The 16,236-nt window shown below is 47.5% G+C and overlaps 1 protein-coding gene across 1 annotated transcript in view; it reads right to left on the bottom strand.

Annotated features, from left to right (window-relative positions):
• Positions 1 to 263: 263 nt before the first annotated feature.
• The window catches only part of SLC16A2 (solute carrier family 16 member 2), a gene marked incomplete at its 3' end in the record, with an annotated part of 136,464 nt that continues 120,491 nt past the window's right edge, over positions 264 to 16,236 (bottom strand). Inside the window, exons 2-6 of the mRNA XM_080719160.1 lie at positions 15,752 to 15,896; positions 11,730 to 12,180; positions 10,441 to 10,584; positions 3,005 to 3,233; positions 264 to 484 (exon numbers count right to left, since the gene is read on the bottom strand). Of these exons, the coding sequence (XP_080575286.1) occupies positions 264 to 484; positions 3,005 to 3,233; positions 10,441 to 10,584; positions 11,730 to 12,180; positions 15,752 to 15,896 (1,190 nt within the window). The remainder of the gene's footprint in view (positions 485 to 3,004; positions 3,234 to 10,440; positions 10,585 to 11,729; positions 12,181 to 15,751; positions 15,897 to 16,236) is intronic.

Genomic DNA, 16,236 nt, shown 5'->3' with positions numbered 1-16,236 from the left:
TCCAAGGGCCAGGGGGTGATTCCAAGCTTACCCAGACCCAGGGAGAAGAAAGGCCCTGGCAAGTTTAAAGGCATTCATGGGGAGAATTTGGTTAAAGAGTTTGGAACACCTAGAGCTTTGGCTCTTAGGGGATGGTCGGGCGGCTGAAATGCTGTGTGCACAGGTTTGGGAACAAGTGTGCTGGTGGCAAAAATGTAAATGCTGAGCAGGGTGAGGAGGAGGGGGAGGGCTGGGGAGGGGCACACAGTGGCAGGAGGGAGACACTAGATGGGTTCCTCGGGGGCGGGGGAGCCCGGCAGCAGCTCCCCATTGGGGTCCAGCTCAGGGGCCAACATCTTATCCTTGCTGGAGTCCCTCTGCTCTTTCTTGAACATCCTTTGATGCATCAGAGGAACGAAAAAGAGGATCACAGCCCCAATGATGGGGGGCACACCGGCAAAGTAGAAGGCCACATGGTAGTCCCCAAAACAGTTGTGGAGGAGGCCTGAAACAGTCAAGAGACACAAGTCAAGGTCAGCTCAGCCCCCCAACCCCAGCCCACGTGTGCTCTCTGCTGCTTTTAGGGGGCCATGTCAGCGCCTATCCAGATGATCTTGGCCTGCACCAACCTTACTCAGGAGCTTCCCCAACTTTAAGGCAAGTGGTTCCTCTCTGAGTATTGAGGCTGCAGACCCTTCGGGTGAATGCTCATTTTAAAGGGAGAGAATGAAGCTCCTCTTTTTATTTTATTTTTTTCAGTACTGGGGATGGAACCCCCAGGGGCATTCTACCTCCATGCTACACCTCTAGTCCTAATTTTTATTCTTTATTTTGAAACAGGGTCTCACTGAGTTGCAAAGGGCCTCACTAAGTAGGAGCTGAAGCTGTCCTCAAACCATGATCCTCCTGTCTCAGCCTCCCAAATGCTGGGATTACAAGCATGCACCACCATGCCCAGCATAGCTCCTCTTAAAGTTTCCACATGTGTGACTTTCATCAAGCTATGGCTACCTTCCAGCCACCCTGAGGAATGGAGGCAGAAGGGAGTCTAGTTCATGCTATACAGAAGGTGGCCAAGCTTGTCTTGGTTCACAGCAATATTCCCTAACCTTGCCTCCATTTGTTCTCACGGGACAATTCAGCTGAATTCCTATCAGCTTTTTCTCTGACAGGCCCTTTCTCTGAAGTTCTGATTGCCCTAGGAGGAAGCTGGATGTGTATATCTTCTTCCAGTTATGAATATGGTTGACCCATCTGAGTCCCCTCCAAGCTGCCAACACCATGGATGTGTTTAGCATGAGATGCAAGCCTTCCCTGCTTGCTCCCACAAGCTAATATGAGGGACCTCTTAGGGAGGATGAATGCAGAAATACTGCCCAGGAAAGGTAAGAAGGCTCTTGGAAGCTGGGTGTGGTGGCTCACGCTTGTAATCCCAGCACTTGGGAGCCTGAGATAGGAGGACTGCAGTTCGTGGACAGCCTCAGCTACTTAGTGAGGCCCTCTGCAACTCAGTGAGACCCTGTTTCAAAAATAAAAAATAAAAAATAGGGCAGGGTATGTAGCTCAGAGGTCGAATGCCCCTGGGTTCCATCCCAACTAGCGCAAAAAAAAAAAAAAAAAAAAAAAAGACTCTTGGCCCTTTGCTTGCTCAGGAGGTAAGCACAATGAAAAGAACTGTGAATTCTAGGGCACCAACGAGATTAGGAGCTGGATAGACGCTCCGGTCCCCCTGTAGACAGTGGAGACCGTGGCACAGAGCCCGAGTGAAAGTTTCTGCCACGGTCACATGGCGCCCTTGCACGTATTTGACATTCGGGGACCCCATTTATGGGATTAGCTCATTTGACCGGCTTAAGTGAGACTAAACTATAAATCAGTACTTCACTTCCAAGGAAACGAAGCTCTGTTTTTCAATGGTTTTCCTGCTCCTTATGTTACTTGGGCACCAATAATGCCCCTCTAGGAGGGTGGAGGGAGAAACCAGGAATGCTGAAAGATGGCATGCCAGAGCCTTGCCTGCTGCCTGTTGAAGGCAAGCTTCACTGACTCTGTTCTGGGTTGTTTCCCTCCTTCCTTTTCTCCCTCCCTCCCTCTTTTCCTCCTTCCCTTCTTTTCCTTCCTTGGATTGAACCCAGGAGTATTCTACCTCTGAGCTACACTCTCAGCCTTTTTATTGTTTTAACTTTAAGCAGGGTCTCACTAAATTGCTAAAGCTGACCTTGAACCTAAGATCCACCTGTCTTAGCCTCCCAAGGGCTGGGATTCCAAGTCTGCACCACCATGCCTGGCTCTGGGGTGTTTTCTTCAAAACTCTTCAATAGGTTCAGTTCTGGAGCCAGTGAAGGAGGATGAGGAGGAGAAGAAGGCCTTAAGTTTTAATAAAACCAGAGCCCACTTTCTTTTCTCCTGTGTGTGTGTGTGTGTGTGTGTGTGCGCACGCGCGCTACTAGGGATTGAACCCAGTGGTATTCTACTTCTGAGCTATACTCCCAGACTATTTTTTATTTTTTGTTTTGAAATAGGGTCTTTCCAGGTTGCTGAGAGTCTTGCAAAGTTGTTGAGGCTGGCCTTAAATCTTGATCTTCCTATCTCAGCCTCCCCAAGTACTGGGATTACAGGCATGGGCCACCTCACCCCACAGACCCACTTTCTTTTGTCCCAATTCTTTTACCCAACTACCTTGAAAATAATCATTTGACTGAGGACAGAAGACGAGATCACTAGATCAATAAAATGATTAAGAAGGGCAAACTCATTTTCCACTCCACTCTCTAAAAGGAGCCATGCTGTCTCTAATCAAACCACATCTAAACATATATGGCTATGGCAGTGGAAAACCCTTCCCCCCAAAATGAATCCATGCTTAGTTTCTTCCACCAGCAGTGGGAAGGGGTTTCGTGCATTCCTGCAAGACGGCTTACCCGGAAAAGAAGAAAGAGAGCCTTAACCAGAGGTAGTTGGGAGAGCTAGAGCCTAGGGGAAACAGTGCTCCCTGACTTGTGTGCTCCCTGGAAATCAGCCTCACCTGCAATGGGGGGGCCAGCAATCATCGGCAGGGCCATCATGCCCAGGAGGTAGCCAATGGCCTGTGAGGCCTGCATTGGGCCCACCAGCTCAAACGCGATGGGGGCCATGATCGTGATGAAGAAGCCATCGCACAGGCCCAGGAAGAGGCAGACAACGATGAGGCCCCCGAAGTCCCGGCAAAGGGGAATCATCATGGACATCAGGCCCAGGAGCAGGAAGGAGAGGACCTAGAGGAGCAAGGGCCCGAGGTCATGTTGTGCTGGCCAGCGGAAACCACATAGCAAACGACATCTCCTTTCTCATATCTTCATTTTTACCATTTATAAAACAGGAAGGTGGGGTAGGTTGGGGTGAGGGGTCAACAATGAGAGAAGTTGGACAAAATGGTTCCTTAGGCCCCTTCCAAGGTTTGCACTGAAGGAATCAAAATCTTTAGGAGATTGGGAGGCTGAGACTGGAGGATCACGGTTTGCAGCTGGCCTCATCTACTTAGTGAACCCCTCCATAACTTATTGAGACCCCGTTTCAAAATAAAGAATAAAAGATAGTGCTGGGGGTGTAGTTTGGAGGTAGAATGCCTCTGAGTTCCATCCCCAGTACCACATAAAAAAGTCTTTAGGAGAGCCCTTACTTAGTTGGAGCTAGCAGGATCAAAGAAAAGGAGGACATGACCCCTGGCTTCAATGACTTGGTCTTTGCCCTGGGTTCTGAGATAAAGGGAATTGCTGTTTCCGCTGTCTTGGGTGTCAGGGCATGGGATCGGGCCATGCTGGTGTTCTCAGATCCAAGGTGTGGGAAGAGGAATAGCAAGGGAGGGTGGCCTGCATGATGATTAATCATCAATGCTGCGATGGAGGGGGCAGCTTCATAACATGGGGATGAAGCCAGTGCCCATTTTTGCAGGGGTCGATTTGTGTGTGTGTGTGGTCCTGGGGATGGAACCCAGGGGCCTCTACCTCTGGGCTATACCCCCAACATATTTTATATATGTTTTTTGAAACAGGGTCTCAACTGCTGAGAGCCTCACTAAGTAGCTGAGCCTGGCTTTGAACCTCTGTGATCCTCCTGTCTCAGCCTCCCAAGTACTGGGATTACAAGCATGTGCCACCATGCCCGGCTCTGCAGGGGTAGATGTTAGAAAACACCTTGGCATGAAAGGGACCATGGGGAGGTTCACCCAGGTTCCTTATGCTTTATCATATGGGACACATCACATGTCAGGTATCTGAAACTGTCTCTGTGGCCTCTTGGCTTGGATGGACACCTTTTTTTGTACCCAAAGGGCACCAAACTTGGGGACATTCTTTCTCTGAGCTATATCCCCAGCCTTATTTATTTATTTATTTATTTATTTATTTATTTATTTATTTATTATTTTGTTGTAGTGAGGATATTCAAGCTACACCCCCATCCCTATTTTTACATTTTTATTTTGAAACAGGGGCTCACTGAGTTGCAAAGAGCCTCACTAAGTAGCTGAGGCTGTCCGGGAACCATGATCCTCTTTTCCTCAGCTTCCCAAGTACTGGGATTACAAGTGAGCACCACCATGCCTGGCTTTATTGTTTTATTTTGAAACAGGGTTTTACTGAATTGCAGAAAGTCTGGCTAAGCGTCTGAACCTGGCCTTGAGCCTACAATCCACCTGTCTCAGCCTCCCAAATACTAGGATTACATGTGTGCACATTGCAACAAACTATGAAAAGAAAACAAAGGGGCCTTTCAGAAGAACCTATCAGGAGGGTATCTCGAAAGCCTAAAACCAGCCAGGAGCACTGTGCAGTCACTGGGCTTTCTTTAGGCTTAGCAAAATGACTCCAAAACAAAGAAACTGCCTTTTCAGTTGTGTTTCCCCTCTCAATAGAGAAAAAGGCCTCTGGAAACACAGCTGGGATTTTTTTTTTTGGAGGGGGTACTGGGCATTGACTCAAGGGGCATCCTTTTTTATTTTTATTTTTTTTTGTGTGGTACTGGGGGTGGAACCCAGGGGCTTTCTACCTCCGGATTATACTCCCAGACCCATTTTATATTTTATTTGGAAACAGGGTCTCAGTAAGTTGCCAAGAGCCTCACTAAGCAGCTGAGGCTGGCTTCGAACCTGCGCGATCCTCCTGTCTCAGCCTCCCAAGCGCGGGGATTACAAGCATGCGCCACCACGCCCGGCTAAGGGGCATTCTAATTCCAAGCTATATCTCTGGGCCTGTCATTTATTTATTTATTTTTGGTATTGGATATTGAACCCAGGGTCAGTTTACCTCTGAGCTACACTCCTTAGACCTTTTTGTTTTTATTTTGAAACAGGGTCTCATTAAATTGCCAAGGGCCTCACTAAATTGCTGAGGCTGGCCTTGAACCTGTGATCTGCATGTCTCAGCCTCCCAAGTACTGGGATTACAAGTGTGTGCCAACATGCCTGTGGACCCCCAGCCCTTTTTATTTTGAAGCAGGGTCTCACTAAGTTGCTGAGGGTCTTGCTAAGTTGCTGAGGCTGGCCTTGAACCTGCGATCCTCCTATCTTAGCCTCTCAAGTACTGGGATTATAGGCATGTGCCACCATGCCTGGCTCATAGCTGGTCTTTTGATTAAGGTCATTTGTAATCTGTGTCAGTGAGCCAGACTGAAGATCTGGGCTGCAGGGCAGAGAAAAGAGCACCCTCGTGCCTTCCCCTGCCAACCTCTGCAGCCAGCAGAGCCAGGTCATCCCAGGGTCATGGCTAAGACCTCATCTGTTTACTAAGGCCCAAGGATTTGCTAATAGTTCAGAAATGACCAATAAGCAGGCCAACTTACCCAGGAACACATAGGAGGAATGGGGTCAAGTCTGTTTCATGCCCTACAAATTTTCTATGTCATTACTCACTGTGGGTTGATTAGGTTGATTGGTTAGTTTTTATTTATTTATTTATTTATTTTTAATTTTCTTTTTTCTAACTTCATTAAAAAAATTTTATTGGTACATTGTAGTTATACATCTTAGTGGGATATAAGATGGTGGAGGCATACATACACACATCACCCAATTAGCCCTGACCCAATTCCTGCCCCATTCCCTCCCCATCCCTCCTTTCTCATGTTTGGCTTAGTGGTTGACTTTGATATGTTTGTGAATGCACATCATGTTTTATTTTTTATTTTGGGTATTAGGGATGGAACCCAGGGCATTCTACCTCTGGGCTACACCTGCAGCCCCTTTTAAAATGTTTTCATTTTGAAATAGGATCTCACTAAGTTGCAGAGGGCCTCACTAAGTTGCTGAGGCTGGCCTTGAACCTGCGATCCTCCTGTCTCAGCCTCCCAAGTACTGGTATTATAAGGGTGTGCCACCAAGCCAGGTTTGAATCCTGTTCAGTGTGTATGCAAAATACTTGATATTGGTATCCCAGGTGTACAGCACCACACCCAGGGGACTGATGGTTTTTGGAGAGGATATTGCCATTTGAGGAATGCCATCTGTGGACATCTGTTTGTTCCAGAACCTTAGAATTTTGCCCAGGCTGGTTTGAGGTGTCTAGGCAGAAGCTGGGATAAGAACAGAGACACCCCAGCTTCTTCTCTAGGAGATTCACACACAACCAAGCCCATTATGGCAATTAAGAGCTGATGCCATTATATAACACAAAGGACCCCATTATCTGATTTTAATCAGCTCTAATTGCTATCTATTGTATCTAGCTGTCTCTTAGCGTCTGCTGTGAGGCCTTGCCAAGGAAATAAAAAAAAATCCCTCATGGAACTGAGACTTAGGCTCCAAGAATTGGCCCAAAGTCAGGCTAGGGTGCAGGTTATCACCATTTTCTTGTTGACATACTGTGCAGAGGGTAGCTTCTAGGCATGCGTGCCTGGCTTCACGAGTAGTAGGGACAACAGGGTCTAGCGGTGGCTTTGCAGAATCTGGGCCTGTGTGCCACCTTCCCTCCCCTTGGCCTGTACTCCTGCATCTGACCCAGGAAGAAGAGGAAACCACTTCCGGTTATGAAGTCGGCTGAGGAACTCAAAAGAAAGAAGTTTCTTTGTCTGGTATTCTCAGCTGGGGCACTTGTTTTGTAAAATGAATGGGTTGGACTCCAAGTTGATGAGGATAGGTTGCAGCTATGAGGTTCTAAAATAATTTAAAAAAATTTTTTTTGCGGTACTGGGGATGGTACAGGGGCATTCTACCTCCAAGCGACACCCCAGCCCTAATTTTTATTCTTTATTTTGAAACAGGGTCTCACTAAGTTGCAAAGGGCCTCACTAAGTAGCTGAGGCTGGCTGAGAACCCTGATCCTCCTTTCTCAGCCTCCTGAATGCTGGGATTACAAGCGTGTGCCACCACACCTGGCTCCTAAGACTATTTTATATTATTCTAAGTGGTAAAACTGGGTCAAGTAAGAGTAAGAAAAAAGCTAGGCATGGTGGTGCATGCCTGTAATCCCAATATTTGGGAGGCTGAAGACAGAAGAATCACAGGTTCATAGCTAGCCTCAGCAACTTAGTGAGACCTTGTTTAAAAAAAAAAAAAAAATATATATATATATATATATATATATATATATATATATACATATAGACAGAGAGAGAGAGAGAGAGAGAGAGAGAGAGAGAGAGAGAGAGCGCGAGCTTGGGAGGTTGAAACAGGATGATTGAAGATTCAAGGCCAGTCTCAACAAGTTAGCAAGACCCTGTTTCAAATTTTTAAAAAAAAAAGCCAGGCGTGGTGGCGCACGCTTGTAATCCCAGCGCTTGGGAGGCTGAGACAGGAGGATTGCACAGGTTTGAAGACAGCCTCAACAACTGAGTGAGGCTCTCAGCAATTTAATGAGACCCTGTTTCCAAATATAAAATAGGTCAGGGGTATATCCCAGAGGTAGAAGGCCCCTGGGTTCCATCCCCAGTACCACAAGAAAAAGAAAAATAAACAGAAAGGGCCGGAAGTGTAGCTCAGAGGTAGAATGTCCCTGAGTTCAATCCCCAGTGCCACAATAAAAATAAAAATAGAAAATAGAGCTCAGGGTATATTTTGGAGGTAGAATGCCTCTGGGTTCAATCCCCAGTACAAAAAAGAAAAAAGAGAAGGAAAAAGGAAATGAAAAGAAAAGGAGCTGTAGCAGAGGGCAGTTAGTAAAGTTAGCAAAGCAGTGGATCTTTGCCTGGCTGGGCCTCTGGCTAGCTATGCCTCCCTCTTTCTTGGGAACTCCCGATGTACAATAGAAAGCCAAAGCTGCTCAGAGGCCCTACCTCTCTCCTAGGGCCTTTAAGGAGAAGCACGTGAGCTCTCTGGCTAAGGCAGTGGCTGCTGCCTCTTCTCAAGATAAATTTCTGGCTCTAGGCCAGATTACTGTGATTTCCAGAGAGCTTTGGCATCTTGGCTAATACTGGCAGGGAGGATCCACAGGGGTGGGGGCGTGTGGTAGAGGCTGGGAGCGTACACATGTTCCCATGCAGAGAGCCACCCAGATAAAGCGCTTGCTGATATTTGCGCAGGAATTCAAAATTTCATAGTGGCTTTATCTCAATCACAGGCTCGTGGTTTGACCTTGGTCAAGGCACTTAATCTCTTTGAGACTTGATTCTGCTTAGGGTCGGTGGAATAGAAGAGTGCTTCACAGGAGGTGGGCGAGGCCATTACTGTCCAAAAAGCATTTCCTTCAGTTTCTCCGCCCATGCAAGGCCAGACTGGGTGGAGAGTGAGGGCACCCACAGCTCCAAAGAAGATTCACCAGCTCTTGCCAACTAGCACAGAGTTGAGCACAACTGAAAAAAAATGATCACATTCTTATCCAAGATACCTGAGGGTGTTTAGGACCATGTTCAAAGCTAGCAGAGAGAGTGATGTGTGTGTGTGTATGCCTCTACCATCTTGTACTCCATTAAGATATATGACTGCAATACACCAATTAAAAAAAGACTAACAGAGAGAAATCCCTGCTGTGAGCCTAGTCAGGGCCCCTTGGGAGTGCATTCAAGTGCTTTCCTTGGAGATTTAGTCCAAACTCAACATTCTGGATGGATTATTGATGACCTTTTTCTAGGGCTGCCTAACCCCTCCACACATTTCCACACTTGGACACTTTTTGGTGAAGTCAGCTGCAAGAGCAAAAAGCATGAGCATCTCCCAGGCAATGTTGCTGCCAGGGAGACAAAGACTGACATCGTGTGTAGTCGTCTGTACTCATATCAGCCCAGAGCCCAGTTCACACAGAAATTGGCCAGTGGAACTAAAGCCTAGTCACATTGTGTTTCTTTCTTTTTTTTTTTTTTTGGTACTAAAAATTGAACCTAGAGCCATTCTACCTCTGAGATGCACCCCAGCTGTTTTTATTTTTTTTAAAAAATTGAAACAGGGTCTTGCTAAGTTGCTGAAGATCTTAATAAATTGCTGAGGCTGGCCGCAAACCTGCAATTCTTTTATCTCAACCTACCAAGGACTGGGATTACAGGTGTGCACCACCACACCTAGTTCGCCCATCCATCCATCCATCCTTCCTTCCTTCCTTCCTTCCTTCCTTCCTTCCTTCCTTCTTTCCTTCCTTCTCTCTCTTCCTTACTTTCTGTTTTACTGTATCTATTTTGGTCCTCACCTGTAAGTTGAGATAGGAAAGGGAAGAATTCTTCTGATTGCACAAATGAGGAAAGTTAGGGCTAGAGAGGGGAACTGAGGTCTGGCCTTTGCTGGCACTTTTTTGTGTCCACTGATAGTCTGATATTTGAAAATCAGTAGCTTAGCCAGGCGTGGTGGCGCACGCTTGTAATCCCCGCGCTTGGGAGGCTGAGACAGGGAGCCGTGCTTGGGAGGATCACGCAGGTTCAAAGCCAGCCTCAGCTGGCTTAAGAGACCCTGTTTCCAAATTAAATATATATATATATATATATATATATATATATATATATATATATATATATATATATATGTCTGGGAGTGTAGCTCAGAGGCAGAAAGGCCCCGGGTTCCATCCCCAGGACCACCAAATAAATAAAAAAAGAAAGAAAACCAGTAGCTCTGGAAGTATGAAAGGTGATGAACCTGGGCTCATGCTAGAGGAAAGAGACTCCGGGCCACAAAATACCTAAGACCCTTCAAGAGAGCAAGGGTAGGGCAGCAATGAAATCAGTCTTCATTGGGGGCTGCAGCTAACTCCTGGCCTCGTTTTCCTATTTCTAGATGTGGAGCCATTATTAACCAAAATGTCCTGTAAATTGTTCTATGAAGTTCCTTATACGCTGCCCTTACTGGAGATACACTCCCGTTTTGTGAAAAAGGCATAACAAGACCGGTTGCCTTTGTTTGAAAGCAGGGGAAATTGACAGTCTGAGAATTGACTTACCCATGTCACACGAAGCTGATGTCCAAGGCAGGGCCTATGGCTCTGCTGTGGCATGTGCTACCGTTCTTTCCTAAAGCCTGGGGGGATAACCTGCTATTTCCCCCCACTGTGGACAGGTGGTTACACTCACCTGCAAGTAGATCTTCTTAAGTCCAGGAATGGAATCACTGACATGGCCTGACACCAAACGCCCAAGGCCCGAGGTGGCCCCAATACACACCAAGAGCACCCAGGTCTCCTTGATTTCCAAGAACTCCTCTTCGACATACTTCATCTGAAAAGCATGACACCAGGACCCTCAGAACAGGAGAAAGAGCTGACCTATTAACTGTTGTCATACCTAGGGCCCTCTTCTGCCCACTTTCCCAGAAAAGGATAAGAGTTCCCTCTGCCATAGTTTCATCCCTCATACTCTGGCTCCTGAACAAACTTTCTCCTTGCTTATAACAGCCCCAAAGGCTTCTTATCCATTATTTGGAGTGACAGTCAAAGAGGGTGGGTATCTCTAAGTCCCTTCTAAGCCCTGGCAGGACCAAACATAACCTTAACAACTGAGAAAATCCAAGGGTTCCTCTGCAATCTCCCTACTCCCTGAGCCAACACTGACAGGCTGGAGCAGCATTAGGTTCAGGGGAGGAGGATCCATCAGCTTTTGGGTAACTCTTTAGAAACGCAAAGCCTATGGAGGATAACAGCTGGACTATAACCAACAGTTCTGTGGCCCATTTATGTTTGGTGAGTGCTGGGTTAAATAGACCTAAGTGGATTTTGTGTGTGTGTGTGTGTGTGTGTGTGTGTGTGTGTGTGTGTGTTGTTACTGGGGATTGAATCCAGGGGCATTCATCTTTGAGCTATACAACATTTTATGTTTTGAAACAGGGTCTCTTCTTGCTAGGTTGCTGAGAGTCTAGCTAAGTTGCTGAGGCTGGCCTTGAACCTGCTATCCTCCTGTCTCAACCTCCCAAGTACTGGGGTTAAAGGTGTGAACTACCATGCCCAGCTAGGTGGATTTGTTTATTGCAGGATTTGTTAGTACTTTAAGGAGGTTACCTCATATTATGAAGCTAGAGATCTAGTATGTGTTATTTCCTAAACAAAATCATTTGACCACAAAGACCAGCTTAGACTGTGTATTCCGGTTAGACTTATCTCCTCAAAATCTGTTTATAGTTTTTACTGGGAGGGAAGCCTCAGTCCATGGACTAAGAAGCGCTCTTTATTTTCCTCTGTAGTCCTTCCTTGACCCCTGCCTGCCCTTTCCCTCTCTGGTTGTTTCCAATCACTATTCGTTCTTTTTCCAAAGTCTCAGCTCTGCCCTTTAGGCATCCTCCACCCCTACCCTCTGGATGCCAGGCAGGTTGAGGGCAGCAGCGTCTTAGGGCTGGGCGGGGTGGACCCACCGACCCTGGTCTTGCTCACCAGGTGCACATAAGGAACGAAGTATCCAAGGGCGGCGGCAGCGATCCCAAAGGCCCAGATGCGGTAAGTGCGCTGGCGGAACACACGCATGTTGAAGTACTTCCTGAGCTGGGCCAGAAAGCGCTGGTGCAAGGTGTGGACACCTCTCTTGCTCGGGGTGTCCTGGGAGCTGGGCAGCAGGGGCCGGTAGGTAAGGGAAAGCAGCATCAGAATGAACATAAAGATACTCAGCACCTGGAAGGTTTGGGCCAGCTTGATCTTATCCCCCAGCATTTTGATGAGAAAGGGGAAGGACATGGAGAAGATGCTGCTTCCAGCGGACACCACACCATTGGCCAGACCCAGGCGACGTTGGAAGTAGTGGCCCAGGATGACGAGGGATGGCTGGAAGGCGAAGGAACAGCCACAACCAAAGAGAATCCCGTAGGTGAAATAACGCAGGCTCAGGGAGCTGTAGGAGAAACACAAAGAGCTGTCCTCAGCAGCCTGACCAGCAAGCCACCAGTACCCCCCTTCCAGCCTCCTTTTTTGACGGGGATACTGGGGGATTGAACTCAGGACCTTTGCCCTCTGAATTACACCCTTAGCCATTTGTATTAGTTTTATTTTTAAGCTGGGTCTCTCCCAGTTGCCGAGACTGGCCTCAAAACTGCAATCCTCCTGCCTCAGCTTCCCAAGTACTGGGATTACAGGCGTGTGCCACCATGCCTGGCTCTCTTCAGCCTCTTGAGATCTCCATTCCTGAACCCTTAATCCATGGTCTTATTTGTCATTGGCCCTCAGAGCAGAGAAGGAACGGGGCCTTCTGATTCCTGTTTTGTAGATGGGGACGCAGAGGATCAGAGAGGTAATTCAGCCAAGGAAACATAACTGGGGATGAGTAAAGCTTGGATTTGAATCCAGGGCTGTGTGACTCCAGCATGAATCATAGCCTTTCCACTCCCCAGAAAAGAGGATTGTTCAAAACAAAGCCAGAAGCAACATATGCAAAGGCTGGGTGAGGGTCTACAGGGAGCAAGTAAGTCACCTTACTGCTCCCTGAGGCACCATGGGTAGGCTGGTACCCAAACCTTAATCCCGGGTCTCAACAAAGGTCTACAAGGAGCCAAGATCTTGGAAGGCTGAAACATTTTGTAGGACTCCTCAGTGTCTCTCTTCATACTCAGGATCCTTAAGATTTTAGAGAAGAGCTGGGGAGCTGAGAGATAATCATTCCCCAACCCTGTCCAAGGTCCAGCTATCCTAAAATCTTTGCCCCGGGCCCTGGATGATATCCATGGAGATCTTGAAGTAAGGATTCCCTTGAATTTCCCGAATGCTGCCTCAGTTTCTGGATATGATATTGTTGATTTTCTCCCAGAGTAACCTGGCTGCTTGATAGTAAATGGAGTCTCAAAAGAAGTTGTGGAGCCGGGTGTGGTGGCACACGCTTGTAATACCAGCATTTGGGAGGCTGAGACAGAAGGGCAGCAGGTTTTCGGACAGCCTCAGAAATTTGTGAGGCCTTCCACAACTTGGTAAGACCCTATTTCAAAATAAAGAATAAAAAATAGGGCTGGAGGTAAAGCTTGGAGGTAGAATGCCCCTGGGTTCAATCCCCAGTACTGAAAAAGAAAAGTTGTGGGCCTGGTTAGTAAGAGGTCCTGGCTTAAAACTCTGAGGCCTTGCTCTGGCCGTAGCCTCTGTAACAGAAGACAGAGTGTCAGAAGTGGAAAGTCCATGGGAAGGTCAGCTTGGCCAGCCATCTTCACTCCCCCAATTACTGGCACATCCTAGTGAAGAGTCTTGTTTTCCTTTTGTTTGCCTCTGTATGTTTTGTAACAGTTCTTTATCTGGCCATTTAGATTACTCAATGCTCTTCTCCACTGGGTAGTTCTTCCCCAGAGATGGACTCAGTGTTCCTGCTAAAGGACTGAGCCTATGCTGCACAGATGATGTGGTGGTAGGTCCCCATGATGTTGAGATAGTTACCATCACTGTTCCTTTCCAGTTACCTGTATTCACTGCACTCAGGCAGGAGTATTGGTTTTACACAGGTCTCCATTTCTAACACAGAGCTATATCAGCTGCTCCTCTTGTATCAGGTCCCTTGGGGCTTCTTCCCATTACATTCTAGGTACCCAATGGGATTGACCTGAGATGGGGGCTTACCTAAGGGAGAGGAGCTAGACCTTTGGAGAAGGGGTTGTGGGGGCAAAAGATAAGATTTAGCTCAGGGTATTGCATGGCAATTCTGTCTCTAAGCCCCCAGAGAAGGGGCCCTCAAGTTGGGTTGGCCAAAGCCTCATCAGCCCTGCCCGCATTCTGCCCTCTTCCACATGATCCAGAGGAACTCAGCCCTGATTGAGACACAGGAAGGATGACTTGGAGTTCTAGCCGCAAGCACAACTGTTTTTCCACTGGATGCAAAATCATCCAGTAAGTTTCTTGGCCCTGCAAATGTTCTTACGGAAAGAGCAAATGGGGTAGGGGATCAGGGGCTGGAGAAGAGAACGCCTACCCCAGTGTGCCTACAGCAGAATGCCAAAGGAAATGCCACATCTGAGCTGCTGCCCCTCCTGTGACCGAGCTAGTGTGGACTGGAAGGGAAATGGGATCCGTATGTCACTAATTTGTTTACACTGTGCTCAGCCTTGAGCAACAGGCCTCTGCTCATTAGTGCTGAGGCAAGAGTTGCTGCTGAGTCCTAGCTCCTTCCCACAAGAAGCCAGGCACCAGCTTGCTGGGGGTAAATGAGGGGTCCTGGAAAGGTTTGGAGCTGCTGCCCTGGGAGGGTTGAGCAGGTTCCAGGTAGGATACGGTTTTCCCTTCCTCTACCTTATTTGGATGGGATAGAGGGGGGAAAAAACATTGTGAGCCAAATCTGAGCTCAGCAGGAGGGTAGGCTGGGCAACCGGAAATGCTCAAGTCATAAAGAAAGTTGGCTTATCCTCCCAGATCCCAGACGAGGCAAGGCCCAATTATCATTCTCCATGTGAGCATAACCTTAGGTCTAGAGAACCATGACCCTTCTCTGGGTAGTTAAAATCAGAAAGCAAGTCTCTGACAAGTTAGCTCTGCTCCCATCCAGACATGTCACTGTGGCCATTTCCTTGTCTCTAGGCCAGCATTCTGCCACATCAGATTGGAAGCATGAGGTACCATGACTTCCAAAATGTCTGGTAGAAAGGCAACAGAGTTCTATAGGAATCGGCTATTCTTCCAGATGTGATGTAGATATAGGGTCTTTATTTCCCCCCTTTACTCATGCATCGATAGGGATGGCAAGAAAGCAGAAAATGAACTTGTCTAACGCTGCCATGTTCTGCCAATAGGATCATTAAGACTGGGGTTTGCATTTAGCCTAGACCTAGCTGGGTTGCTGGATTTGTACCTCAATGAGGGATGCAGCCAAACGTCTTTCTCATGTCCAAAACATGAATCTGTCCCAAATCCATCTCTTGGCAGCCAGAGATACCTGGAGAAGGGCCAGACATGCTAAACAGCCTGGGGCTCAGCTGACCGCTGAGCATAAGATTCCTTTGGAAATACTGGAATGCTAGATATTAGCATGGGCTCACTCAAGTAACTCACTCCTGGGAAGGAAGGTGAGCTCATGAAATGTGTGGCACATTGAGGAGGAATAGAATGGCAGAGCTCAAAGAAATACCATCTGATCTAATCCTCTCATGTTACAGTTATAAAAATTGAGGTCCAGAGAAGGGAATGACGCTCATCGATTGTTCTACAGCCATTCAGTGGCCAAACCGTGCTTAGGCCCAGCTCTGTGAACTACCAGCCTTAGGCTCTTCCCAACACTTTGGAGTTCTTGGGTCCCCTTTTTGTATATTCCCTACAAATGTGTCCTGTAGACCCTACCTACCAAGTCCCATTGGATCATGAATCCTGGGAGCAAGATCTTCAAGGGCCCTACATGGTTGTGACCACCAGGAACTCTACAATTTGAAGTGTATCTCTACCTGAAGCCCCCAAAGAAGCCAGTCTTTAGCCACAGGGAAGTAGCTAGCAACTCCTAGCCTTACCTTGTGAAGGAGCTGGTGTGGAGGCCAATGAAAGCAACGGCAGCCCCTGCAGTGGCTGTGATTCGGCAGCCCAAACGGTCAGTGAATATACTCACAATGGGAGAACAGAAGAAGATCATGCCCATCGCGAGGGCTCCTACCCATGCTGTAGAGGAAAGAAGCACAAAGACACTGTAGCTTAGTGTGGTGCCTGGTGGTACCGCTGATACCTCAGTTCTTATGTGGTCATTCAGAGAGGGCATTGAATTTATCTGCACTGCTAGTCTGCCAGGCCCTGCTGGTCAGTGATGTGTGCAAGCAGAGGCTGGATGTAAAACAGGGGATTCCAGCATTTGGACCAAATTTAGACTAGCCAACATTTCAGGCTCTTCCAGGGATACTAAACTGTATGTGTGGGATTCGGAGGCAATAAGTATGGGGAATTTTTAGGAGCTATGATCAGGCTTGGCTTGGTCATCGGAACAACCCCATGAAGATGCTAGGAC

The sequence above is a fragment of the Muscardinus avellanarius genome (genome assembly GCF_963383645.1).
Source record: "Muscardinus avellanarius genome assembly, chromosome: X".
Taxonomy (NCBI): Eukaryota; Metazoa; Chordata; class Mammalia; order Rodentia; family Gliridae; genus Muscardinus; species Muscardinus avellanarius.
The sequence above is the reverse complement of the archived record's forward strand: the minus strand, read 5'-3'. Positions and strand labels throughout refer to the sequence as shown.